A 26851-nucleotide genomic window follows, 5' to 3' on the forward strand; every position below is an offset into this window, starting at 1 on the left:
TCGGCCTGGGCACGGCTCCACAGCACACAGGGCCACGCAGCAGACACAGACACACAAGCCCCACACCACACACAACCACACACGGCCACACAGGCCCCACCCTCACACACACACAGCCATCCACAGGAGCGCACGACAGCACAACAGTCCATGGGAAGATTTGCTTTCAATTGACCTGATTTTGTCTTTAAAATGTCTTGAAATGATCAAAAAAGAGACAATTGATCTTTACTCTGGCATTTCGTGACATTTGCTGCTTCAGACGAACACAGGATGGAACGCAAACCGCGCGGAACCATCCGTCCGCCGCGGGGCGCCCAGCACTGCGGGACGGATCCGGTTTGATGGAGTCCGGACCCCTGCGTGGGGCCGCGTCTGGCCCGCGAACTCATCAGCTGGAGGGGGCATGCGTGCGCCGGGGACGTGGGCAGCAAGGACTTGTCCGCGAGCACGACGGAGCCCCACGTGAAGGTGGGCAGAGCAGCGGGTGCCGCGCGTCCTTCCACCGCCCCACGTGGGGAGGAAAACCGCCCGGAGCGTCTGCACGGACTCTGACCTTTCCGACTTCCAGGCAAAGGGGACAGTGGGATGGCCCAAAACGGACAGAGGCGCCACCCCAGGCCTCCCAGAGGCCTGAGCTGGCAGGACCCACAGGGACAGTCAGCAGCCTCCTGGAGGGGCTGGCACGTCCTGGGCAGCCGCACACAGCCGTCCCCCGGAGATGGGACAGCCCTCCCAGGCGTGTGCACGCGGCTTCCCTCCACCTGCCTCCGCAGGGACTTCTAAAGCTAGAGCTGAGCCCAAGGCCCGGAGGCCAAGCAGACACAGGTGCGAGTTCAGGAGCGTCTGCTCTGAGGCTGCCCGTGAGGCTATGGCCAGGGGAGCACCGGGGCCCCCACGGCTGGCGGACAGGCCACAGGGAGGCCACCTCGGGTCACTCCTGCACGCCGGGCCCCACAAGGGCTCCGAGAAGCGCAGGCTTTGGGTGCTGCTGCTGCATTTCTGTCTCTCAGTCCGAGACGCCCCACAAAGCCGTTCCTGACCACAGATCTCTGAGGTCTGCAGGGGTGCACCCCGGGAGGCATGCCCAGTGCAGGGCTGCGCCGGGCAGGGGCTCAAAGGTCACATCCTGGACTGCGGCCCAGTCTGGACAGGGATGCCGCACAGCTGCGAGAGATGACCTCATCCACCCTACCCCATGGAAGGGGACAGGTGACAGGGCACAGAGAAGCCCCACCCAACAGAGAGCGCACCCCACAGGCTGGCTGTGCAGCGGACAAGAAGGCCCCATCGCGGTACCTTGGCCAAAGGAAAGGGATGGTCTCAACAGCCCGCAAGCAGCTTCAGAAACTGTTCTGGGGCGTGGGGGGTGGTGGCCAGAGTCTAGGCTCCTCCCTCTTCACGCCACCGTTCGACCTTTCACCTTCTCCCCAAGGTCCTCCTTTCAGGGAGCAGCCATCCCCACCCCAACACACACGGGCGCCATGTGTCACCGAGGGTCCTCGGAGGGCAGCACGTGCTTCTCGCCTTTGAGGACCGCAGGGGTGTGAGCAGCCACACGTGTGCGTGAGCTGAGCAACACACGGGGCCACAGGGATCCCACTACAGAGGGACCCCTGCTGTGGGATCAAGAAAGGGCCCAGGTCGCAGAGGCCAGCGCCCCTGAGCACTGGCTCCAGGCCGGACCCCTCCCGAGCGGTCTCTCCCCCTTCACCTGGGAACGAACCCAAGGGGAAAGCTCCGTTGACCCCATAGTGAGAGAACGTGGAAGATGTTTCAGAAGTTCAAATAAGAAAGAAGTTATGCAGAATGGCCCTGACCAAGACTCAGTAAGGCTCACGCTGTGACCTGCTTCTGTTCCGTCTTGTGTGTGTGCACGGAACACAAGCACACTCCAGCCACCCTTGTATCTACACAGACACGTCGATCGGCATGTGTGTCCCGCATGTGCAGAGTTGATGCACGCGTGCGTGCCACGTGCGTGTTTCCCTGTGGCTGGGCACCCGTGTCTCGTGCCGGCACATGCAGATGTGCCGTACACACATGCGTGTGTAGATGAGACACACCTACACACAGACACACACAGACGTGTAAGTTCAGACCCTGCTTTTCCCTCGCACGGCATGTGCTGGGAGCGCGTCCCCACATCGGAGCCAGGCTCTGAGGACAGGACTGGGGGCAGCTGTGAACACTGCAGGCAGCAAGAGACCCGTCCTCCTCACCCCGGATACGCAGGGTGTGGTCGGGCTGTTTTCACAAAACCATCAACAAGGGGCATTACCGGGTGCAGGCAAGGCTCCGGACTAAGTTACTGATGCTGTCACCCCGCGGGAAGGCAGGAGCCCGCCGGCCAGCGCAGGCCTCCCCTGTGGAGGGTGCCGCTGATGTCCCGGTGCCGTCCGTTTCCCACCTCAATTCCTCACGACCGACCCGAGCGCCGCACGAGCCCGCCGCACAGCTGCATGAATTCTCCTGGGGACCAACCGCCGCCGCCCTCCGTCAGCGAGTCACACGAGCTCTCCGTATTCCACAAACGGGGACTCCATCGGGGCCGGTCAGGGCGTCCCTTCCTGGTTTCCACTGCCTCTGACCTCGGAGGATGCACTTCAGAGGAACAGACATTCACGGCGGCAAGGCTGTGCTGACCGCGGTCCCTCCAGAGAGCCGGCATCTTCTCGGGTTGGGCCCTGGACTCTGGCCGTCATCCGTGCACACCGCAGGGAGGGGTGCGGCACACCGTGTCGCACCACGGCTGACCCCAGAGCGGGGGCGCTTCGCTCTCACTCCTGCTCCACCGAGAGCCGGGCTCAGACCAGCCGGGCCGCACGCCAGGTCCGTCTGTCTGCTCTGCTTCACTGTGGGGTTCGGGGGTCCTCGCTCAGGCAAAGGGTCTCTGACGCACCCCCACCTGCTCAGACCCCTTCCTCCTCCACCCTGCGCCAGGCTCCGGGCCTCCCCCAGCGGAAGCGGCAGGGGCCTTCACAGCAAACACCAGTACGGGTGTGAGCTCACTCCCTGGAGAGTCCCGCGTCCAGAAAACCTATTCTTCATGTCCCTGGCGTGTGTGTGTCTGCGCGCACCGGACGGGGCAGGAGCCCGGAGCCTCTGCTGAACACGGACCCATCGTACCCCAGACAGGCGCGTGCTGCCAATGCGGAGGGGACAGTCCGCAGTGTCCCCTGCATATCGCTGGCTACTGACCACAGACATCTTCAGCGTGTTGAGATAAGGATTCTTTTAGTTCTGTGTTAGGGTAGAGTTGTTTTTTCACAATTAAATGCAGGAAAAGCCACTACAGTTAAACCGTGAGACTGATGCCCCTGGCTGACAGCTAGGACGTTCCACCAGCAGCGAGCAGAAGCATTAGTGCAGCAGATGTGGCTCATGAGGGGCTGGCCGCAGGGCTGACCCTTGGCTGGCATCCGGAACATGCTCTTGAGGTGATCCCTCCATGGGAAAGCTGGGGCTCCGTGCCAGCCCCCGGACACCGCTGGTACAGCATTTACAGTAAGCACCAGCTTTGCTTCTGGAATCTACCATCTCGGTGACCTGCCCCCACTGAAAACCCTGGGCTCTCGGTGTCTTCCGGGCTTCCCAGGGCAGAGACGAGGCTCCGCTCTGCGTGGCTCCTGTGGGGAGGGCACAAGGAGCCTGCAGCCCGCTCCCCTCCCTCTCCTCCTGGGCACCTTCCCCCGACAGACCAGCCGCCCATCTCTGCCATGCTGTGGTGACAGACCTTGGCCATGAGGAGGACCCTATGCCGAGGCTCATGAGCCTCTCTAAGGGAGCCCCGAAAACGTGGGGTCCCGACACCCAAGGATTTGTCAAGAGCAGATCAGCTCAGAATTCCTGGGAAACTTTTCAACGGAATATTTTTATTTAATCTATTAACAGGTTAAATCTGCTGCTACTTTAGCAAGGATATTGGTATTTCTACCGTGAAGCGGAACTAGATTCTAATTTCACTCTTGCAGGGGCTGCCCTTCATATGAATAAATGCAGAATTCCTCTCCTCAACCCAGCTGACGTTCCTGCCTTCCTGGGTCAGGCGCTGGGTCGGGGCCGAGGGAGCCCCGTGAGCAGGGCCGGGACGGGCCCTCACCGCGCAGCGGTGCACACGGTCAGCTCGGCGTGCAGACAGACACACAGAACAGACAGAGGTCAGTAATGATCCGGAGTGAGATGGGCCGACAGGAGGGAAGCGCCCGGGCAGGCGGCTCTGAGCAACAGAGGCCGGTTCTCCATCCCCCTCTGCAAGTCTCAGGGCACACGGCAACAGGTTCTTGGCATGTTTGAGAGAACTCACTGGAAAGACGGGTTCTGACCTCAGAATTGTATTTAAAGGTAAGACTTCGGAAAACGTTGGAACTTACCGAAAAATTATGGGTCCAGTCCAAGGGTTGTTTTTTCCCTTCATCTTGCGGCAATTCCGGCGTTTTCTATGCTCCCTAAATCTCTGCACTCGGCCTTCCCAAAACCCAGGAGGACAGCTGTTTGCACCCGCGTGTCCGGGTCTGCGGTAAAGACTGCCTGCTTCACTGACATCTGTGCGTGCCTTCTAAGTGAGATGCTTTTTTTTTTTAAGACTTCATTTATTTGTCAGAGAGCGAGCGAGCACTAGCAGGGGAATGGCAGGCAGAGGCAGAGGGAGAAGCAGACTCCCTGCTGAGCAAGGAGCCCGACACGGGACTCGATCCCAGGATCCTGGGATCACGACCTGAGCTGAAGGCAGACACTTAACAGCGGAGCCCCCCAGGCATCCAAGATGTTCTTAGCTCTATCACCAGCCCCATTTCCTGACCCTTCATTTATGTGTACTAACCCTTTACCACCTTTATCCCATGTTGACTTTACTTTTCCGGAGCTGACTTCTTGAGTTAAAGGGTTAGTATATTTTTAATGTTTTTACATAATAAAAGTACGCTGGCTGAGAGTTTGTGTTCATCACGTCTCAAGCGTTTTTTTGTTATGTTTTGTTTTTTTGGTAAGGTTTATTTGGGGGAGTGAGGCTCATTTATTTCTCACCCGAGGGAGCGAGCCCGTGAGGATGAGTGGGGGAAGGGCAGAGAGACCACCTCAAACCGCCTTCACCCCGAGCACGGAGCCGGACATGGGGCTCGATCCCACAACCCTGAGATCAACCAGAGCCAAAACCGAGTCAGGCGCTCAGCTGCCTGTGCCCCCCTAAAAGCCACTCCGTGTTTCCGGGGTCACTTTCTTCCTGCGCGGCCTCCACAACCCCTACGTGCCCGATTCTTCCGTTTCAACTTCGCCAGCATCTCGCCGGAAAGGGTCACGCTCAGCAAATACAGCCCGCGTCACTCCAGCTTTCCAGACTTGGACATTCACTGCTGAGGTCTGCAAATGTTCCACAGAAACGTGGAAGACGCGACCGCGGTCTGCACAGCTCTCACCGCCCAGAGCTCTCGGGCCGCCCCGGCCTCTGCATCTAGACTCGCCATAACCTCCCCCTGCTCCCGATCAGACCCGCTGTGTCTCCCCCTGCGCTTGCTTCATCTGAGTCTGTTTCATGCGGTTCTGAATTCAAGTCTAACCTACAGACAGAGCAGCACACAGATCAAGGCCTCAGTGAAGGAGCCCTGGGCCCACCCTCCCCGAAGCTTCCGTCCCATCAAGAAGCCCAGAGGCGCTGCTCGGACCACGTGTGACATCAAACCCCCCTGCTCTGTTTAACATTTCCTCATCACGGCCTGATGGGAATCCTGCCAGCCCTGTTTCCTTCCGGTCTGTGTCCCCTGCCCATGGCCACCCCTCCCCCGGCATGTCGTAAGGTCCCTAGGTCCTGGCTGCCGTCCCCTGAGTCTGTTCCCCTCACCCCTCCCTCAGGGCTCCTTGCCCCAAAGTCCTTCTGGGGCTGCATCCCGGGCCTCTTCCCCATGCCTGCAGCCCTCGGGACACCGTGTTAGGTGTTAGGAAAGACCAGGAGTCCTCCCTGGCTCTGTCCTTCTTAGGCTGTCTCCTGACGGCCACCCCAACCTAGCCCCCACCCCCAGGCCCTTGCACTCAACATGCTCCCAGCTGCAGAGCAGGCTGTCCTCCGCGAGGCCCTGGCCTGGGCTCCCCGCCCTGCTCTATGCCTCTGTGGCAGGCTCCTGCCCCAGCCCCACAGCCCCCTGTCCCGGGCCCAGCACCGTCACCCCCAGCCAGCCCACACACATCAGGGGAATGGAGTCTGGGGACAGACTGCGCAGGGCCTGGCCCAGAGGGAGGGCCCCAAGGGCTGTGCTGGACCGGCCCGGGAGAGCCTCCAAAGCCAAGGTACACCGCCTGCCCGAGTTCAGGGAAACCGAACACAGCGGGCACAGCCCATCGCCCCTGCCCCAGCACCCGCCGCAGGGCCCCGATGGACACCAAGGGAGTCTCCCTGCTTCTGGGAGCCGCTCTCCTCGGGCAGGGACTCTGCTCCTATGAAAATGACGTAAAGCAACGCTGTTTCCCAAGGGGCACATTACAGGTCTGCAGAGTGCGCATGGGGGCTTCTAAAGCCTCGTGCCGGGTATGTTCTCCTGCTGGAGACTTGGGGTCTTGATCTCAGTCCCGCGGGCTGTCCTTCCTGGGTGCACTGGCTGTCCTAAAACGTGGGATTACAAACACGATTCCCCACACTCACCAGGACGCCAAAGGCTCTTTAGTTTCTGCGCTCCTGTGTCCTCCCCCACTCACCTCAGTCCTCCACAACCTGCTGCCTCCTTCGCACCAGGAGCTCATCCAACCCCGCGACACTGATGCCCCGGGTCCTCCCCGTGCTCTGCACGGGCTCCACTCATCCCCTGGCCCCGCGAACCACAAGCTCGGGAGCGGCACCTGAGAAGGCCGGCAGCCGCTCCGGGCCGCTCCCCACGCAAACCCCCCACTAGCACCGGGCAACGTCTGCAGCCAGCGCCACACGGGGCTCCCGCACTGGGAAAACGCGGCGCACTAAGGATCCATGGGACTTGGCGACACATCTTCCAGACCACCAGGAACGCTGCCTCCAGGGGTCACCTGCCCCGTGGCAGACCCCGGGCCGCCCCCTCAAAGGGCTCTTGTGTGAAGAGTGGGAAGACGGGAGGCCCCACCGTCCCGGGGCTGGCCTCCCCCGACCTCACCCAGGTCCCTCACCTGCAGGGCTGTTCCCACCCCTGGTCCCCCAGCCCAGGGGGTAACAGCTCTGCGTCAACCCCTTACGGCACTACACGCCCACGAGCACAAGCTGCCTGGCACCCTCCCATGACCCGGGAAGGGGATCCTGGCGGCACGTCCCAGTCTGGGGAGCAGGGGAGGAGATGGTGGCAGAGCAGCAAAGCCCCTTTATAAGGCGGCTCATTGGTCACGAGTCCCCAACCTGGACTCAAGGTCCATTTCCCAGGCACATGTGGCTCAGGCTGCCGAGGGTCAGGCCTCAAGAATGACCCCTGGGGGCGGTGACAAGCCTCCCACTCTAGCATGTTCTCACGCAGCCCCCAGGGTCATGAACCCCGGTTAACCCACGTTCTCACCTCCCCCCACAAAGCAGAGCCCAGGAGGGAGGTGATGAGAGTCCTACACAGGGTCACTGGGGAGAGCCCCGGTTCCCTCTATCACCTGTCCCCCAGCAGACGCTCAGGGAGTCAGCCCAAGCACAGCAGCATGTGTGGGCTGGGGTCACAGCATGGCTGGCCGCTGTGCACCAGGGAAGCTGTGCCCCTCTCCCTCAGAGAAGCAGCCAGGCTCTCCACGGGCCAGCCTCCGGCTCAGCCAGCACAGTTACCCCAAACCTCCCACAAGGAACCGGGCGCCACAAGGCCAAGCAGACTGTCCAGAGCCACCTCACGGTGACCCCAGACATAGGGCCTCCTAGTCATCCCTGACCTAACAGCCAAGTGTCTCAAGGAGGTCAAGTGGCCAGAGAGTGTCCCTAGCCAGGTGGGCGGAGCCCGGGGTCCCTGGTCCCCACCGTTGACGCTCCCATCCGTGTACCTGAGTCCCCGTCTTCCCGGGTCACCAGCAGAAGGGCTGAGACCTCTGGGGGCCCTGTGGAGAGCACCCTTTGAAGGGGTCAACACCCCCATGGTACTCAGGCCACCCCTGGAGGCACATTTGTGGGGGAGGGGCTGGGGACTCGGCCCCAAGGAGCCCCTTAGTTGAGCACAGAGCCAACGAGTCGCTGAGGGAAGTGCCCAGAGAGGCTAAGCGACACGCCCGAGTCACACAGCTGCCAAGCGGCAGTCTGCTCAGAGCCCGGCACCGGCACCTCCCGTAACACATCACAGCCTGCAGCCACCCCTCGGGGCTGTGCTGTCGAGGACACACTTGGGCTCAGGAAGCGCCTCTGGGAGGCTGGCAAAGGGCCGCGCGTCAGGCTGGGTTGGCCGAGCTTGGCAACGGTGAGAGGTCAGTGTCGTGACTCAGACAGCCCCGGAACGACGTCAGAGTCGCGACTCCGACAGCCCCAGAAGGACAGTGTCGTGAGTGTCCCGCAGGAGAGCATCAAGCGCAGGCCTTGAGAGGCGCGGGCGTACCTGGAAGTCCCTCTCCTCCAGAACCTCCTTCCTCCATCTCACCAGGAAAGCAGCGCAGACATACAGGTGGAAATGAGAGAAGCCATCGGGTTCAGACTGCAAGAGAGAACACAGGGGACGTGAGTACGCCCACACGTGCCCGCGGCCACCGGTGCCCAGCGTCCCCCGCCAGGCAGAGCCCCAGGGTGCTCAGACAGGACAACGCCCACGTGACTTGCTCGCTTCTCCTCCTCTGGTTCCTTCCCATCGGTACATGCTCCTGACGAGGAGGGACAGGCTGTCTCTCCTGCCCTCCTGCACAGATGACGGCCGGCAATGACAAGGCAGACCGACGAGCCCGCATTCTGGGCCAGGACCCAGGGAGGACACCTGCCCGCAGGGGCCGGGTCACTGGCCGGGGCTCAACTCCGGTCCTGGCTCGAGAGGGCGCCCCCAGGGAAACAAAGCCACCTGGAACCTGGAACCGGTGGGGCGGGGAGGAGGCTCCTCACCGGGTGAACAGCCCCTCCCGCAGTGGGTTCCGCTCGCCCCCTCTTCGGGGCACCCCTCCTCCCGTGCTGGCCCTAGTTCAGGCGTGCGCTCCCAGCTTCTGCAACCGGCTTCTCAAAACTCGGCTTTTCCCGTTCCTCTTAAAACACAATTGAGTTACAGACCAACAACCAAAGATAAAAGACAGAATCCCAGTGAGCCACACGCTTCTAATCTTTCAGAAAAGCTACCAAGTAAGCCATGGTTCAAACGCGTAAATCACAGAAGGCGGCAGAGCAGGGGTGTGGCTGCCCTGGCGGCGCAGAGCTGGAAGGGAGGACACACACTGCGGCCCGGTCGGACTTCACGTCGCTGCCCTGGGCTGCCACGGTGCAGGCATGCCCCTGCCCTACACGCCGTCACCTCGCAGGGACCGCAGGGACCGCGGCTCTGCACGCCTCAGCCCCGATAAGCACCTGGGCTTTGCCCTGAGTCTTTCGGGTGGATAGTTAACACAGAGCAGGGCAGGACACTCGCCCTGACGCACTAGTTCTCACCGCGGCAGCTTCCAGAACTCCCTCCACGCTCTCCCTGCACCAACGGAGGGGATGAGGTCACTTCCCTCTCATCTGTTCCCGCGATGAGTGACCCCAGCGTACTCGGTTCCTTAACGTCAGGCCAACCGTGCATTCCCGGATAAACTCAATCTGGCCACAACGTATTCTGCTTCATCACAGCTAGGTCCCGTTCGCTCATGTTTCATTTAGAGGATTTCCACGTCTACGCTGAGACTGGCCCCCCGCCGGCCTTTCCTGAACTGCCGCTGTCCATCGCAAGTGTGAAGACTGTGCCTGCCTCTTTCTCCGCTTCCATGCTCAGAGTCAGTACCAGACTGGGACATCGCCCCGCGGTGTGCTTGCTAGGGATCCCCTGGAGAACATGCCAGGCCTGTCGCTTTCCCGGTGGAAAGACGTGGATCTCTGACTCAAGTTCTAACTCCCCAGACTCCTTCAATATTTTTGAAAATTTTTCTTTCTCTAAGAATCGGTCACCTAAGTTTTCAAATTTGTTCATAATAACCCATTTTTCTTGAAATCGCTGCTGCATGTGTAGCCGCATCCTACTGGACAGTCTTAGGAACGAACGCGCTTGTGTGTGCCTTTCCTCACCACCGTCCTCAATGGTGCCCAGGACTAATTTTGTCCGTGTTTCCCAAGAACCAACTTCTGGGTTGACCTGCCAATCTTCCATACTACCTCCACCTCCGCCGTCGCCCTCAGCACGGCCCTCCTGCTCCCGGCAGGCCCTGCTTTGCTGCGGACCCTGTACGGACTCTAACATACACAGACGCAGAATGACTTCGAGTTATGTTTCAATCATCCGGTCCTTTCTCGAACGTGAGACGGACGATGATTAGCTCGTTCAGTCTGGCTCTTCCTCATCTCCGACACAAGCCAGCATCTGAGGCTCCACGCTGTCTTCTAGGAGCCCACGTCTGCTACGTCGCACAGCTGAATGCTATCTTTGCTATCCTTAAGTACTACGAATGTTCTGCCTTATTTTATGATTATGATTTACTTGATTGAACCACAACTTACTTATTAGCATGTTTTTTAAGAATCTATCGAGAGTGCTCGCTTCGGCAGCACATATACTAAAAATCTACAAACATATGTGGCTCACGCTTATCTGGTTTCGACTTCTGAGCTTCTTTTGGTGACTGGCTTGTAACTCAGTCGTGTCGCAGGAGCATGTGATGTAGGGGCGCCTGGACGGCACAGTCGGTTTGCATCTGACTCTTTGTATCAGCTCAGATCGTGATGCCAGGGTCAGAGGATAGAGCCTGAGTCTGACTGAGAGCCTCCTCCCTCTCTCTCCGCATGCCCCACGCTCCTGCCTCCCCCCACGGTGAGCTCACTCACACCTCTCTCTCTCTCAAATAAATCTTTAAAAAGAGAATGTTAGTTACATGATGAGGATTCTTTTGTTCGTTTGGATTTGGTTTTTGGAGGAGAAAACAATTAGCTTCCACAAATGCCCCATAAGGCAGCACATTCACCCATCAAAAGCACAGCGGGGGCCTGGTTTGAGCCCAGCTCTGCCACTTACTAGCTGTGTCATCAAACAAAGTATCTGGCTTTCCCCTGCCTCCGTTCCTCATCTGTGAAATATTATGAAGACTAAGTAAATTAAACAACATAAAATACTTAGGATAATGCTGGAGCACAGTAAATAGTAAGTAAACGCCAGCTACTGTCCCCAGGTGTGTGTTAAGAGTATGTATTTGAGAGTCCTTGGATACAATATCCCGTATGTGTCCATTAGGGAAATTTAATCAATAACGTTGCTCAGGTCTCCTATAAATACTTGCTGACTTTGTCACCTCGTGAGCTATCAATAACAGAAATGTGGTAAAAATCCCATTACAATGGCGGATCTGATTTCTCCTTCTAGTTCTACCAATCTTTGTTTTATATATTTGGAAACTATGTTATTAGATGCATACACGTTTTAAATTATTTTATCTTCCTGGTGTGCTGATCAATGTCAGTTCATGTGATTTCCCCTGTATCAGGTAATGCTTTTGTCTTAAAGTCTTCCAGGAGGGGCAGGGGTGTCGCAGGACCATAACACTTATCAACTTTGGTTGGGTTCATTTATTTTAAGCAGCTCCTGTTGAGCTATAACTGACAAACAATACATTTACATATTGAAAGTACATAATTGCTAGGTTTTGATGTATGTCCGTACCGATGAAACCACCGTCGCAATCAAGAGAATAAACCTATCCATCACCCGCAATTTCCTCAGGCCCGTCTACACACTCTCCCCTCAGAACCCCTAGTCCCCAGGCAATCATTGATCTACTTTTGTCACAACAACAGTTCACACTTCCTATACTTTTTTTTTTTATGATTTTATTTATTTGACAGAGAGAGAGTGAACACAAGCAGGCAGAGAGAGAGGAGAAGCAGGCTCTCTGCTGAGCAGGGAGCCCTGAAGCGGGGCTCGATCCCAGGACCCTGAGATTATGACCTGAGCCGAAGGCAGGTGCCTGACTACCTGAGCCACTCAGGCACCCCGTACCCTTCCTACACTTCTGTGCAGAGAGACCCATCTGGCACGCACTTCGTGTCCAGGTACCATGCCTCGACACTACTGCCGTGAGACTCAGTCATGCCGCTATAAGACCACCGCCTACGACTGCTCAGCAATGTGCCATTAATACCTGTGACAGCTTGTTCGCCAGAGCTGTTTGCCTGTTGACAGACAACGAGTGGCTTCAAGTGTGGGGACACGACAAACTCGGTTGCCGTGCCCGTGGCGTACCAGACTTCCTACGAATAGATGCCTTCACTTGGCTTCCGCGGCTGCCGAGGAGCAGACGGCTGGATCCCACGGCATCAGTTTAGACTCTGGAGACCCTGCCAGACTATTTGCAGCGCGTCTGCACCACTGGACATTCCCACCAGCAGCAGACGGAGTCCTGGTTCGGTCACCCCACTGTCGATGTACGAAACGGTCAGTATTTTTAAAATGAGCCCTCCTCAGAGGCGAGCGGTAGGATCTCACTATGGTGTTAATTTACATATTTACACTTCTCTAACGACCAACATCTCGAATGTACTTATTTGACGTTCTTGGTGGGGTGTCTCTCCAGTTTCCCCTGAGCTGTCTGTCTCTCACTGCGGAGACAGGAGCGACGGTCTGTGCACTCGACATACAGGCCTTTGGTCGGCTGCATGCTTTACAAACACTTCTGCCTACAACGCGTCTTTTACCCTCTTGACACTAACTCTTGAAGAGCATGAATTTTAAAGTTTGATGAAGTTCAATCTATTCCTTTGCTCTTTCATGGGTCCTGCTTTCGGTGTCATTTCTCAGAAATCTTCGCCTAACCTAAGGGCATAAAGGGTTTCTTCTGGAATCGCTTCAAGCTTTACATTTAGTTCTGCGATACATTTTGAGTTACGTTATAGCAAAAAATGTTCTAAGAAAATGTTGTACATTTTGTCTATGGTGTAGGGTAGGGGCTGAAGTTCCTTGGTTTATAAACATGGATATCTAACTGTTCCTGTGATTTGTTGAAAAGACTACCCTTTCTCCACAGAGCTAGTAATTAGGTAGCATTAGTCACCTATTTTTGCTCTTATCAAAGTTGATTTGTCTGTCCTAAGTATTCTGCAGTTCCATGAAACCTTTACAGCCAGTTTGTCAATTCTTCCAAGAAGCTTCCTGGGATTTTACCGGAATTGCATTGAATGTGTAGATCGATTGGGGGGAATCGTATCTCTACGACACAGAGTGTCCTGACTCCCAAACACGGTACAACGTACCACTGACTCAGCTCTTCTTTAATTATTTCTAACAATGTTTCATAGTTTTCAAGGTACAGTTACGTTGCATCTTTTGTTAGATTTTCCCAAAGCAGCCTGTATTTTTTGTAACTATTAAAAATAGTGCTTTGGAGCTCCAGTGGCACAATTGGTTAACACGTGGTACTTATAAAAATAGTGTTTTTAACAAAAATAAACTTAAAGTCAATTAAAGACCTAAATGTTGAGACCTCAAACCATTAAATTCCTGAGGGAGGGGAACATAGGCAGTAATCTCTTTGACATCAGCCGTAAAAACATTTTTCTGGACATGTCTCCTCTGGCATGGGAAACAAAAGCAAAATTAAACTATTGAGACTACACCAAAATACAAAGCCTCTGCACACCAAAGGAAACCAACATAAAACAAAAAGGCAGCCTTGCCAAATGGAAGAAGGTATTTGCAATGGCACATCGGATAAGAGGTTAATATCTAAAATATATAAAGAACTTATACAACTCAACACCAAAAACAAAAATAAACCAATTAAAAATGTTCAATGCAACTGAACAGACATTTCTCCAAAGAAGACACACAGACGGCCAACAGACACATGAAAAGATGCCCCACGTCACTCATCATCAGGGACCTGCAAATCCAAACCACAATGAGAGACCACCTCACACCTGTCAGAATGGCTACACCAAAAACACGAGAATAACAAATGCTGGCAAAGATACGGAGAAAAAGGAACCTCACGCACTGTGGACAGGAACGCAAATCAGCGCAGCCCCTGTGGGAAACAGTATGGAGGCTCCTCAGAAAGTAAAAATAGAACTAGTCTGTGATCCAGTAATGCACTAAGCAAAGAAAACAGAAACTAGCTCAAAGAGATACACCCGCCCAGTGTTTCCTGCGGTATTGTTTACAATAGCCCAGATCTGGAAGCAGCCCAAGTGCCCATCAAGAAATGAAGGGGTAGGCGGCACCTGGGTGGCTCAGTGGGTTAAGCCTCATCCTTCGGCTCAGGTCATGATCCCAGGGTCCTGGGATCGAGCCCCACATCGGGCTCTCTGCTCAGCGGGAAGCCTGCTTCCTCCTCTCTCTCTGCCTGCTTGTGATCTCTGTCAAATAAATAAACAAAATCTCAAAAAAAAAGAAAAAAAAAGAGAAATGCAGGGATCAAGATGTGGTGTATACATGGAATGGAACGTTACTCAGCCGTAAAACAGAACGAGATCTTGCCACGTGCAACATGGACGGGCCTAGAGGGCACATGCTGAGTGAAACCAGTCGGGAGAAAGACATTCTATGATTTTATTCATGTGGAATTCAAACACAAAACAAAGAAAGAAGAAAGAGAGAGAAAAACAGACTTCAAACGCAGAGAACTGGAGGTTGCCGGAGGGGCGGTGTGTGGGAGGAGGGGTGAAGTCAGGGGACAAGACGCACATGTGTCGCGACAAGCGCAGAGACAGGTACAGAACAGTGGAAACACGCTGTGCACCTGAAGCGCATGTGACATTATGTTAACCGTGCCTGAGCTGAAAAACACTAAGTTAAATTTAAAAATGAAAATGGGGGGGTGGCGCCTGGGTGGCTCAGTGGGTTAAAGCCTCTGCTTTCAGCTCAGGTCATGATCTCAGGGTCCTGGGATGGAGCCCCGCGTCAGGCTCTCTGCTCATTAGGGAGCCTGCTTCCTCCTCTCTCTCTGCCTGACTCTGCCTACTTGTGATCTCTCTCTGTCAAATAAATAAATAAAATCTTTACAAAAATTAAAAAATAAAAATGAAAATGGTGGTTTGAAAATGTTCATTTCTGACTGTCCCTGGTTGTCGGGACGGATACAACCTGCCGGGTGTGTTTTTCTCCTCCTTTGCTTGTTCTCTTTCTGCGTCTTTATGTTTGTCTCATAACTAGTACAGTGTTGGATTTTAAAACCTCCAGACACGGTCCCTGTGGAGCGGAGCCCCTGCCAACAGATTCAGATTCATTCAGAATCATCTGCATCTTCTCATTTTAAAATTTATAGTTATTCCACTTCTTTTATTATTTTATTTTTTATATTATTTTATATTATTTTTCTTCCCTGTCTACAGCTGGACTGATGTAATTTCCCCCTTACTGTACAGCCCCAGTGATTCTGAAGGTCACTGAATTGTTTCTACTATTTTAATAGTTACTCTGCAAACGTCAACGTGTGTCCTAACTTAGGGTCTTAAGTCATCATGATCTTTATTATCTTCGCAAACCACACAGAAGTCAGGCGCACTTTCATTCCAGGCACAGCAAAGACATACACAGATCTTGGGTTTCCTGGTGAAAAGCCAATACTGGCCTTGGTCCATTTGAGTTCTATCTTGATGTTTTTAACATCACAAACACAGATATTCTTCTCACTGTTTCAGACGTAGTTACTCATAACTTCATCTTTTCGTGATAGTCTCTTCTTGCACTGAGACCTTCCTTCTGAAGTCATTCTTCTTGAAATGGAACCTTTAGCAGCTCCTTCCGTGAGAGGGTCTTTCAGTAGTAAAAGCTCTCCATTTTTTTGTCTAAAAACGTCTTCATGTCCTTCTCTTTCCTGGAAGGTAGTTTTGCCGGATACACAATGCCAGACTGGCTCTCCTTTCTGAAGAGGTTACTGTCTTGCAGCCTCTGCCGTACACTGTTATGTCTGCCCGTCCTCCCTTCCCAGGAAACCCAGCTTTTCTCCCTGACGGCTTTCCAGGTCCTTGGTGCTGGTGTGTGGCCCCTTCCCTATACTGTTTGTCCGACTAGAGCTCTCCCGGGCACCCTGAGTCCCTGGAGTCAGCTGCCCGCATCAATCTGGAAGACATCATCACTTGTCCCTCTGCATTCTCTTTCATGTCTCAGAATTTGGGGTGGGTAAAGTTGAGCTCTTTTCTCTTTTTTTTTTTTCTCTAAATTCATTTATTTGACAGAGATCACAAGTAGGCAGAGAGGCAGGCAGAGAGAGAGGGAAGCAGGCTCCCCTGCTGAGCAGAGAGCCCGATGCGGGACTCGATCCCAGGACCCTGAGTTCATGACCCAAGCCAAAGGCAGTGGCTTCACCCACGGAGCCACCCAGGCACCCCTGGAGCTCTTTTCTCTGTTCCCCTTTTCACCAGGCTGTCTCCCTGGACAAGGTACTTTCTGGGAGTCGGCTTTCCTTAGTCGGCTCCCCAATGTGTCACACCACAATTCCGGGGCAACGAGAACATCCAGAACATCTGACACCCGGCTCTTTCCTCACACCTGCCTGGGACACTGATGGGTCCTCTTCCCTTGTGCTCCTTTCCTTGACTTAAACCCAGTGAGCTCACTGTCTAGCCCGTCTCTGAGAACCCCCGATCCGCAGTCCTCGTACACTGTCTAGCCCGTCTCTGAGAACCCCCGATCCGCAGTCCTCGTACACTGTCTAGCCCGTCTCTGAGAACCCCCGATCCGCAGTCCTCGTACACTGTCTAGCCCGTCTCTGAGAACCCCCGATCCGCAGTCCTCGTACACTGTCTAGCCCGTCTCTGAGAACCCCCGATCCGCAGTCCTCGTACACTGTCTAGCCCGTCTCTGAGAACCCCCCGATCCGCAGTCCTCGTACACTGTCTAGCCCGTCTCTGAGAACCCCCGATCCGCAGCCCTCGTACACTGTCTAGCCCGTCTCTGAGAACCCCCGATCCGCAGTCCTCGTACACTGTCTAGCCCGTCTCTGAGAACCCCCGATCCGCAGTCCTCGTACACTGTCTAGCCCGTCTCTGAGAACCCCCCGATCCGCAGTCCTTGTAGGCCTCTCTCCAGTTGGTTTTCTCGGCTGATTCTTGCCCCTTGTGGCCTGCTACCTTGTTCCACAATGGGGTTCCCCTTTTGGAGCTTATGTTACTTGGAACTTTATCTGTTGGAATTTTTTGAAGCTTGCATCAAAAATGATTTTCTTCGGGAGAAAAAACTGTGTTTACTTCTACCTGAACCCGAGGGCACTATTATCACCAGACTACTTTCAACTAAATTTTCAGCTTGAGATTTTTTAGGACAAAGAGGTCATAGAAATTAGGGCTCCAACCCCTTATGAATCCAGGACTGTAGTGGCCTCTCTGAGAGGAGAGGTTTTCTTTCCTTTTCCTTAAACTCCAAGAAAGGCAAACACTAGCACCCACTGAGTCTCTGAACAGCCCCTGGGGTTCTTCTCCCCACCGTAGCTCACTCTAACCCAGGGGCAGACCCTAGGGAGGAACTGGCAGATTCCCCTGGGTGGGCGCCTGCTTTGATGTTGCCCCCTTATCACTCTAGACTTATATTTTCTCATTATTTCCAGCCAATGACAGCATCCTTTCCTTTGCGGTTATGTTTTTAAACATTACACCAGCATCCTTTGCCGTCCTCTGTGACACCGGCACAAAAGGCTCTGCCCTATTTGTTTTCTTTAAATCAACATTAACTATTAACATTTAAAACATCTGTGTTGGAACCGTAGCCACTAACAATTCAAACCTGGTGAAACGCTGCTAAGACGTCCACCAACCCACTGGTCTCGTGGCCCGTCCTCAGCCCCCAGCCCACCTGCACTAAGAGCAGGGCGCCCTCTTGGACTAAATGGACGCCTATCCCGTCGCAGTATCGCTTCTGAAGGTCCACTGTCTCTAGGATAACGTCCGAACTATTAACGTGACACAATCCTCTGCTGTCAAGGACCCCGCCCCACCCCCCCATCTGACATTGGACCCTCTCAATCTCCCCCCAAATGCCAGACCCTCCTAGCCTCACCTCTGCTTTGGTACCCACTGCCACTGCCCCAGCAGCTAATCCTCCCGGAGTTTTCCTGGCCATATAAACCCTGTTGGTTCCTCAAGGTCTTCCCCTGTCTCCCAGGAAGCTGACCTGGCCTTCCTCCCGGGAGCCCGGCCAGCTGTCCTCAAGGTTCACCAGTCCTCTCTCCCACCGCCCTGGGAGCCCCTTCTCTCTGGGACCCGCCCTCCTTTCTGAGCCCTGCCCCCAACTCCAAGCCCCGAGGGCGGGAGCAAAGACTGGATGACGTCACACACCGCCACACGCACTCGCTCGGGGGCACAAGGGGAACGGACCGGCGGGTGCTGAGCGCAAACATGAAGACACGCGCCTGTTTCTTTTCAGATCCTGAAGATGACTGAACTACACACAGAAAACAGGGCTCGAAGGTCTTCGGAGAAGCAACCCGGCGGCGCAAGACTGCTAATTAGTATTGCAAATGCTGAGAGAAGGTCTCCGGGAGTATTTAGGGACGTTCCAGAATGATGACTTCTGGAAGGAACCTTGTTTACACTTTTAATTTGCTTAAGGGCCTTTGATTTGAGGGAGTGCGGAAGTCCGCCTGAGGCCAGCCCTGGTGCCCGCCCTCGCTGGGACTGCTCAGCTGGGGGGGAGCTGCCGCCCACAAGACGCCACTGGCGGCCAGCAGAAGGTGGGGTGTCACCCCCACTTCCGGAGGACACAGCATTAGGGGAAGGCTGGCCTTCACAACACTGCCTACATGGATTATCTATCTTTGATGACTTGGTAAATTACATTAAAACAGCAAATTAATAAATAAAAAATTGATATCATCATGAAAAAAGAGCTTCTGCTTTAAAAAAGCTTCCCCCAGAGGGTAACAACCAGCAGCCACGCGGGGAGGCTGGGGAGGCTGGGTCTCCACGGTGGCGGCCCACAGCCCATCCCTGCCCCTGCCCACAGCCCACACCCACTCAACACAGAGGGACGTCCACTCTCTCCAAGGTCCAGGACATCCAATCAGGGCCGTCCTGACTGCTGTGACATCGGCCAGGACGACCCGGCGTCTGGGTGGAGAAGCTGAGCTCTGGAGGAAAGAGGAGGTGACTGTGAAGAGCCTCCTGGTGTGCGCAGCGGGGGGGGGGGGGGGGCGCGCTAGACTATGTGTCAACCCACAGGGAAGGAAGCACAGCACTGGGGCCCGGGGAAGCTCCTGGTTGTGAGGACACGTTCCAGAAAGGTGCCTCAACGGCGCCCTGGGGCACTGAGTACGTGGGGACAGGCCACCCGGCCGGGTCACACCCCTCTCTACTGCCACATGAGCAGGTCCTGTCCAGCCACCTCTGGGCCCAGTGCCCGGCCTGTGACTACCACAGAGCTGGCGGGGTCCGGCGAGAAGGGTGGAGACCTCGAGAGCTCGTCCGGGTCATCAGGCAGGACAGCCACGGTGTACAGCACACGACCGAGCCAACCGTGAGCAGGGTCCCTGGCCACGGGGTCGCCCTCCAGAACCACCCTGCCCTCAGCGCATCGGCTCTCAGTCAGTGCCCTGTGCTGTCCCCCCACCCGGCAACACCACCCTGTGACCGGCCGCCAAGCAGGGGCTTTGCCCCGAGCGCCGCACTGGGTGGGATAGGGACTGGAGGTGGTCACCCTCCAGCACAGGGTCGGTCCCTGGGCACAGACCCAACATGTCAAGGGCCAGCCCCTGACCAGCCTTGTGGGCGCGGGCTTCTCCCCACTGGGGTCAGAGGAATGCTCACCCTGGTATTCCCAGAGCCATCTGCACTGTCCTCCCGAGAAGTCCTAGCCTGAGCCACAGGGCACAGCAGTCTACACACAACATGACTCCCTGGGAACCGCTGTCACCTCAACAAGGTCAGGGTTGTCTGAGAAGGTGACGGACAAGAGGGAGGAATCCGCCAGGACCTCCAGGCCGCCACCGACAAGTGACACCTGATCCCTTCTGAGCTCGTGCACCTGGGGAGCTAAAGCAGGTCAGGCTCCTGCCACACAACCCCCCGCGGAAATGTCCAGTCCCTGCGCTGCATGGCTCCACGTATGCATCCCGCCCGGCGATGGCAGGCCCACGGAATGGCGAGCTCAGGGCTGTGTGCCAACAGGCTTCACACCGGCCTGTTGCTTCTTTGGAAAACCAGTCTCCTCCTAAAATGCTCACTCAGAATGAAGTCAGGATTCAGGATGCAGGGAATTCCGGAGGTCAAGGAGAAACAGTGTTCCTATTACCCATAACCTTTTTAAAAATCCTAAATGTCTCTAGCTGAGGTACAGACAATCCATGTAAGCGCCCAGATGTACTTGGAAATGACCATGAAAGAGTCTGCATCCCACTGCAGCTGGATCAGATGACTAGACGCTCCAGGTCCTCGGGCTCTACTGCCTCCAGTAAACTTTGTCTAATAGCCCGGGCAGCGTGCCCCAGAAGCTGCCCTGAAAGAAAGCAGCATGGTGAGGGACGCCCACACCACTCCCACGGGAACCCGAGAACTCAGCGCCCCACCCCACCGCACACACCAGGCAGGGGTGATGAAAGGACATTCAGACAGGCCTGAACCACAGGTGGGTAGCAGCCCTTGGGGGTGTGGAGCCCACCCCTGCACAACTTTCACTGGGGAGAGGGCTTGGGGCACCCAAGAACTCAACACACTGAGTAAGTACGTCTTTATGGAAAAGACAGAGAAGTTCTCCGAAAGATGTAAGAGAAAACCTAATTAAATGGGAGTTATACCAGGTCAGCAGACCAAAAGATTCAATACTGAAAAGATGTCAATTGCTTTCCATTTTAATTTACAAACTCAATGTATTTCTAATAAAAACTCAGGACTTTTTGTGGCATACGAAGCTTATTCTAATGCTGATTCTGAAGAGCAAACGGCCAAGAATAGCAAGACAACCTCAGGGATGAGAAAATAAGGTGAAAATTTACATCCTGTATCAGGACAGTCCATGAGACCGATAAAGACCATGTGTGCACAGCACGGACGGAAGGACCCACGGAGCACTCGGACATACGCCTGGGCTAACGTGGGCATTCATCTGCAGAGGTCGGGGGATGCAGACCCACAGGGGGAGGATGGCTTACTCGGTCGATGGTACTGAGACACCTGCCTATCCACATGCAAAAAGCAAACGTCTGATCCCTACCTCATGCCATACACAGAGCCAAATTCAAGGTGGGTTACAAAGCCACATGTAAGCGCAAAACTCGCAAGCGTAAATTCTTTAAATCAATAATGTCAACAACACAGGGATTTCAAACTGGTGTGCGACATGGCAGTAGAATGAAGGAGAGCAGGAGCACAGGCCAGCAGCGGCTGCTCATGGCGCACACGTGACCGGGGCAGAATTAGCATGCGGAACGTGTACAGACGTTAGTATCTCTCTAAGAACCAGGAGAAGAAGGACAAACCACCTAAGGAAAAAAGTGGGTCAAGGATGTGAACAGCGGTCAGCACAAACAGGAAAGCTGCTTCCACACACCACACATCAGGGATGTGCACAGCAAAATGAGGAAAGTAAGAGGTTGGTTCATATTTATGGGCAAAACCTAGAAATTACGAGGAGTGCAGAGTATAGGAGAAAAGATGAGCTGAAAGAAATCCTCCATCCGCGCGGGGTAGAGGGCGTGCAGCCACGTTGGAGGGTAACCTGCTAACATCCTGGTGCTCACGCCCTGCGATCCAGAAACTTCCCAAACACAGCATCTCCCACAGGCGGGTGTAGGGAGACAGGTACAAAAATGTTCGATCGAGCATCAAGTGTAATTTTGAAAAACTTGCACACCACTCAAATGTCTTTCAACAGGAGAAGGCATATAGCACGTTGGTACAACAGAAAACCCCAAAGGATGAAAACAAGTAGGACACAGCTGCAGCCACCAACATGAATACGTATCAAAACAGAAAGCGAAACACTCTTCACTTCAGGAAACAAACTGAGGGTTGCCGGGGGGGAGGGAGTTGGGAGAGGGGGGTGGGGTGATGGACCCTGGGGAAGGTATGTGCTATGGTGAGTGCTCTGAAGTGTGTAAACCTGGCAATCCACAGACCTGTACTCCTGGGGCTAATAAAACATTATATGTTAATAACAAAATAAAAAATTTAAAAAAGAAAACAAAAACAGAAAGTGGAACAAAGCAAGCATACTGTAAAAGAATTGTTAAGCGAGATACCTTTTATAAAAGTTCCAGAATGTCCACTACCATACTGTGTGGTATTTGTGGACACATGCACGTGTGGCAAAAATACTAAAGAATGCTCAGAGATGATAAAAACCAAATTCAAAGTACTGGTTAATTCTAGAGATGAAGGGAGGAAGCTTCAGTGGTACAGGTTCAATTTAATTTCTAAATAAGAAATAAAAGATCTGAAACAAACATTGAAAAAAAAAAAGGTAGATTTGACCAAGCTGGGTACGAGGCACAGAGGTATTTATCAGATTATCTATGCTTTCCTATACATTTAATATTTTTTATAATTAGAGAAGAAGACCGGGGACTACTGGAGATGGTCTTTTCTAGAGGCACCGGGAGACGCAGCTGAGGGAGCAGGGGAGCCACGGACCTGTGTGGCTCAGTCCCGTGCAGGACTCCATCCGGCCCCACTCCAGGGCCAGCATCCAGACTCCACGGCCCCAGGGGCAGCCCGTCCCTGAATGCTGACCCCGAGTCTCCTCCCAGGTCCGCAGGCTCAGGCTCAGCCCCTCGCGGCCCCGTCTTCCCTGTGACCTTCGCGCAGAGGTTCTGCCTTCCGACCCTCCCAGAGCCGGGCGGCTGGCACAGCTGCCCCCCGTAGGAAGCTCCAAGGGCAGCACAGCACCGGGCTACCCGCCCCTGCATTCCCAGTTGGTGGAAAGAGTAAACCCAGACACCCCTCACATTATGAGTTTCTAAAAAGTGCATTTCAGGTCCTCAGCAGGTCTGGCTTTGCTTAAGAGATGACAGAATGCAAGTTCAAAATGACTGCGATTAGCTAAATGCAGATTACTTACACGTGACACGCACTTTCTAAAGTGCAGGAAATAAGGCAAAGAAACAGGTTCCCTTTTATTTTTTAGAACAGAGAAACTGTGATAAAAGGAACAATTTTTCACCCTTAATTGCATCATTAAGCCTTCCTTATAATTTTTGGCACTGACATAAAAACGAACAGCCTTCTGGAGCCGGGAGATTTTCCCATGGACGCGTATTGATGTGGATGTATTTTTGAGGCCATTCGAACGGCAGGAATTGTTTCGCATTCTTTGTTCAGATTCAAGAGCACCAGCTTCAGCTGCGCAAGCAAAGTCTCTGCTATGATTTCCTTTGAAATATTCATCGCCGGGCCGCGGCACCTCACCATTTCCTGGCAGGCATGCAGAGCACGGCCATTTTAAAATTCGCACCCACATCCCCGCGTTTGGGGCGCAGGCTCGTAATGGAACTGTAGATCACACTTCACTGTGCAGCCGAGTCCTGCAGCAGAAATGAGCCTGGTTCTCGTCCGGCCGGCCGCCCCGTGACTGATCTATTATCTCTACGTCAATCTCGATCATCCTTCACCAGACACGTATTGGCATGTGTCTGTCCACATCTGAGAGCGCTCCAAACGGCTAAATGACAAAGGCCACGGCCAATCAACACCGATGACGGCGTTCCGTGTGTCATCAGATGGAGGCCGACCTGCACGGCCTCCCGAGGGCGGATCTGGGCAAGGGAGAGGCCTGCAGTCCGCCCCCGGGGCCAGGATGTGGGTCGTGGCTCTAGCATACCCGTAACTTCTAACCAAAATGAACATTTTAAAGCGATGTAGGAGAAAAAGAAATAAACATAATAAAAAATACTGGAACATTTCTACAGTTCCTAATGAGTGTTTATTCTCAGGGCGATGTATTATTAGTCAGCGTTCTCTAGAGAAACAGAATCGAAGCATATAGGTAGGCGCGACACACACACACACACACACACACACACACACCCTCACAGGGAAGGAGACACTGACCGCCTGACTGATTTGAAGGAACTGGCTCCCGCACTGGCAGAGGCTGGCAGCACCCAAAATCAGCCGAGGAAGTAGCCGCAGAGCCCCCAGGAGAGCTCATGGCGCACCTATGGTAGGAAGGCAGCGCTCCTTCCTGTGGAGGAGGGCAGGCTCTCTTGAATTCAGGCCTAGAACTTTCTGGACGGGGGGCTCACCTGTATTGTGGAGAATGACCTGCTTCAATCAAAGCCCACCAATGTAAATGTTAAGTCCATCCAAGAACACCTCCCAGAAACATCCAGAACAATACTGGACCAAGAGTCTGGGGTACCATGGCCCAGCCCGGCTGACGCACAAAATCAACCCGCACAGCCCATGACCTCGTGATCACCCAGGCCGAGGTCCACCTTCAACGCTGAAAGACCCCGTCGGTGCGGGGCTGCGTTCCTAGGTCCGTTCAGATACCAAACAACTGCTGTGTATTTCTAATTAATCAACAAAATCACCAACATTCCCGCAGGCGCCACAAACCTGCTAAGGCTCACTGGTAAGAAGCTTCTCCGGAGGTGCTGGGAGAGAGTTCTGGAACCCAAAGAGGAAGGGCAGCTCACTCCCCTCCACAGCACCTGCTCTCACAGCCCAGCTCAGCTCCTGGACCTTCGGGGAGGGGCTGACCCGCGAATGTGAAACAGGCCCTCAGCGAAGACCCGCTGAGCAAAGTCACAGCAGCCTTGATGTCACTGTACTGGCTTGGGACAGGCAGGGGCGCCGGTCCCCACCAACAGAGGAGGAGGGGCTGCACATCACGAAGCCACATCACAAGTTCACATCACAAGGACCCAGCTGCCTGCAAAGTCCTGTCTCCTTTATGGACGGAATCAAAGACATCCTCTTAACGTGGCTCTGTCAAAACAAGCTCTGAAGGACGGCGGGGGCCAGAGCCAGCGCTAAGTGGTGAGAGGGATGGGCTCTGTCCCCAACCTCAGCAGCCCTCACCGCCACCCCTCCCACGTCCCAAACGTCAACACCATACACCGGGCAGCCTGGCCCTCCGTGAGCCCATGGCCCACTGCCCAGGCTGTTCACGCCACTCAGGGCCGTCTCGGATGCCCTGTCCCAGCTGATAAACTCAACCATTTTTTAAATTTTGTCAAGGACGTCCCTGGCAAATGAAAAGAAAGAGACCCTGCTGTGAGCCCTGATTATTTCTTCTTTGAAGCAAGAAATGACATCACAGCAGTTAATAACTCAAAGCCTCGATCCTCTCTGTAGACAGAACTTGGCCCAAGGAGCGTGACGGTCAGAGCGGGCAAGCGCAGCTCTGGGGAGGGAACCCGCACTCGGTCCCCACTTGCGCATGCAGATGCCCTGGGAAGCGGCCCACGTGGGGGACAGGGAGCCCACGCACCCTCCCCAGGCTCCCTCCAGGGCATGCAGCACAGCCACCCCCTGCCACCGTGCTGGCCCTGAGGGCCTCACCTTGCCTCACCTTGCAGGCTCGGCCCCGCCCCCCGGCCGCCACCACCCAGGGCCCCCCAGAGCCAGCAGCACCAGTGCCCACGTGCCAGAGAATGACAAGGCCCACAGCGCCATTTCTGCTCCGAGAGGAGGCGGCCCCCATTTCCCCAGCTGGCAAGGGTGGCCCCGTGTCCAAGTCCAGGACCAGGACAAGCTCGCAGGAGGCAGCATGCCATGAGGGCCAAGCCACAAGTCCACTCCCCAGGGGCCACTTGCAGTCCTCCTCCCTAGAGACTAGAAGCTTCCTCAGAACACATCCTTGTGGGACCCGAACTGGGAAGAGCCAACAGAGCAGAAGAGACCTCTGCGACACCTGCCACCTCCAGGTGAGCACGCGCAGGACCCGTGTCCCCCGGAGAGGGGACAGACTCACTCTGTTCGTCCCACAGAGTGATCAAGGACATGTGCTTGGTCCCAAATGTTAGGTTTCCAGTATCTTTGACGGAGATTCCCCAGTAACTCAGCTTCCCGAACACGTGGGAGCAGAGAAAGAAGGGCCACAACCGTGTGTGAGACAGAGCGGGGCGCGGGCTCGACCGGCCTCCAGACACACCCCCACCGCCGCTGACACGGAGCTCCTGGTGGCCGGGCCACACATTACCTGGGTCTTGCGCCAGCTCACTGCGTGGCACTGTTGGGCGGATGCCCTTCAACGGACGCATGGATAAGGAAGACGTGGTCCATATACACTATGGAGTATGACGCCTCCATCAGAAAGGATGAATGCCCAACTTTTATAGCAACATGGACGGGACTGGAAGAGATTCTGCTGAGTGAAATGAGTCAAGCAGAGAGAGTCAGTTATCATATGGTTTCACTTACTTGTGGAGCATAACAAATAGCCTGGAGGACAAGGGGAGTTAGGAGAAGGGAGTTGGGGAGTGGGAGAAGAACCATGAGGGAGAAGAACCATGAGGGACTGTGGACTCTGAGGAACTGAGGGTTTCAGAGGGAGGGGGTGGGGTCGGGTTGTTTGGTGGTGGGTATTCAGGAGGGCCCGGGCCCGGATCGCACGGAGCACTGGCTGTTCTACGCACACAGTGATTCATGGACACTATACCAGAAACTAATGATGTGCTGTACGGTGACTAATGTAACATAAGAAAAAATTTTAAAAATAAAAACAAAATAAAATAAGATGCATCAAAAACCCCCCGAAGTAGAAAGCACAGAATAAAGAACCCCAGGTACCCAACTCGGGATCCACCGTGATCATACGTAGCCAAGCCTGTTTCATCTCTGACCCCCACTCGGACCACAAGCTGCTGGAAAATTCTGAAGAAAATCCAGCCATTGCATTGCACCCACAAATAGTTTCTTTTAGAG

General features: G+C 54.6%; 1 protein-coding gene across 5 annotated transcripts in view; it reads right to left on the bottom strand.

Annotated features, from left to right (window-relative positions):
* TBC1D22A (TBC1 domain family member 22A) overlaps nt 1-26851 on the bottom strand; it is a 299948-nt gene that overhangs the window by 16117 nt on the left and 256980 nt on the right. For 4 of the 5 annotated variants that reach the window (XM_082739615.1, XM_082739618.1, XM_082739617.1 and 1 more), the window contains one exon: nt 8502-8597. The exons of the other annotated variant lie outside the window; for it this stretch is intronic. In XM_082739615.1, coding sequence (XP_082595741.1) covers nt 8502-8597 — 96 coding nt within the window. The remainder of the gene's footprint in view (nt 1-8501; nt 8598-26851) is intronic. 5 annotated transcript variants of the gene reach the window in all.

The sequence above is a fragment of the Mustela nivalis genome (assembly GCF_964662115.1).
Source record: "Mustela nivalis genome assembly, chromosome: 7".
Classification (NCBI taxonomy): Eukaryota; Metazoa; Chordata; class Mammalia; order Carnivora; family Mustelidae; genus Mustela; species Mustela nivalis.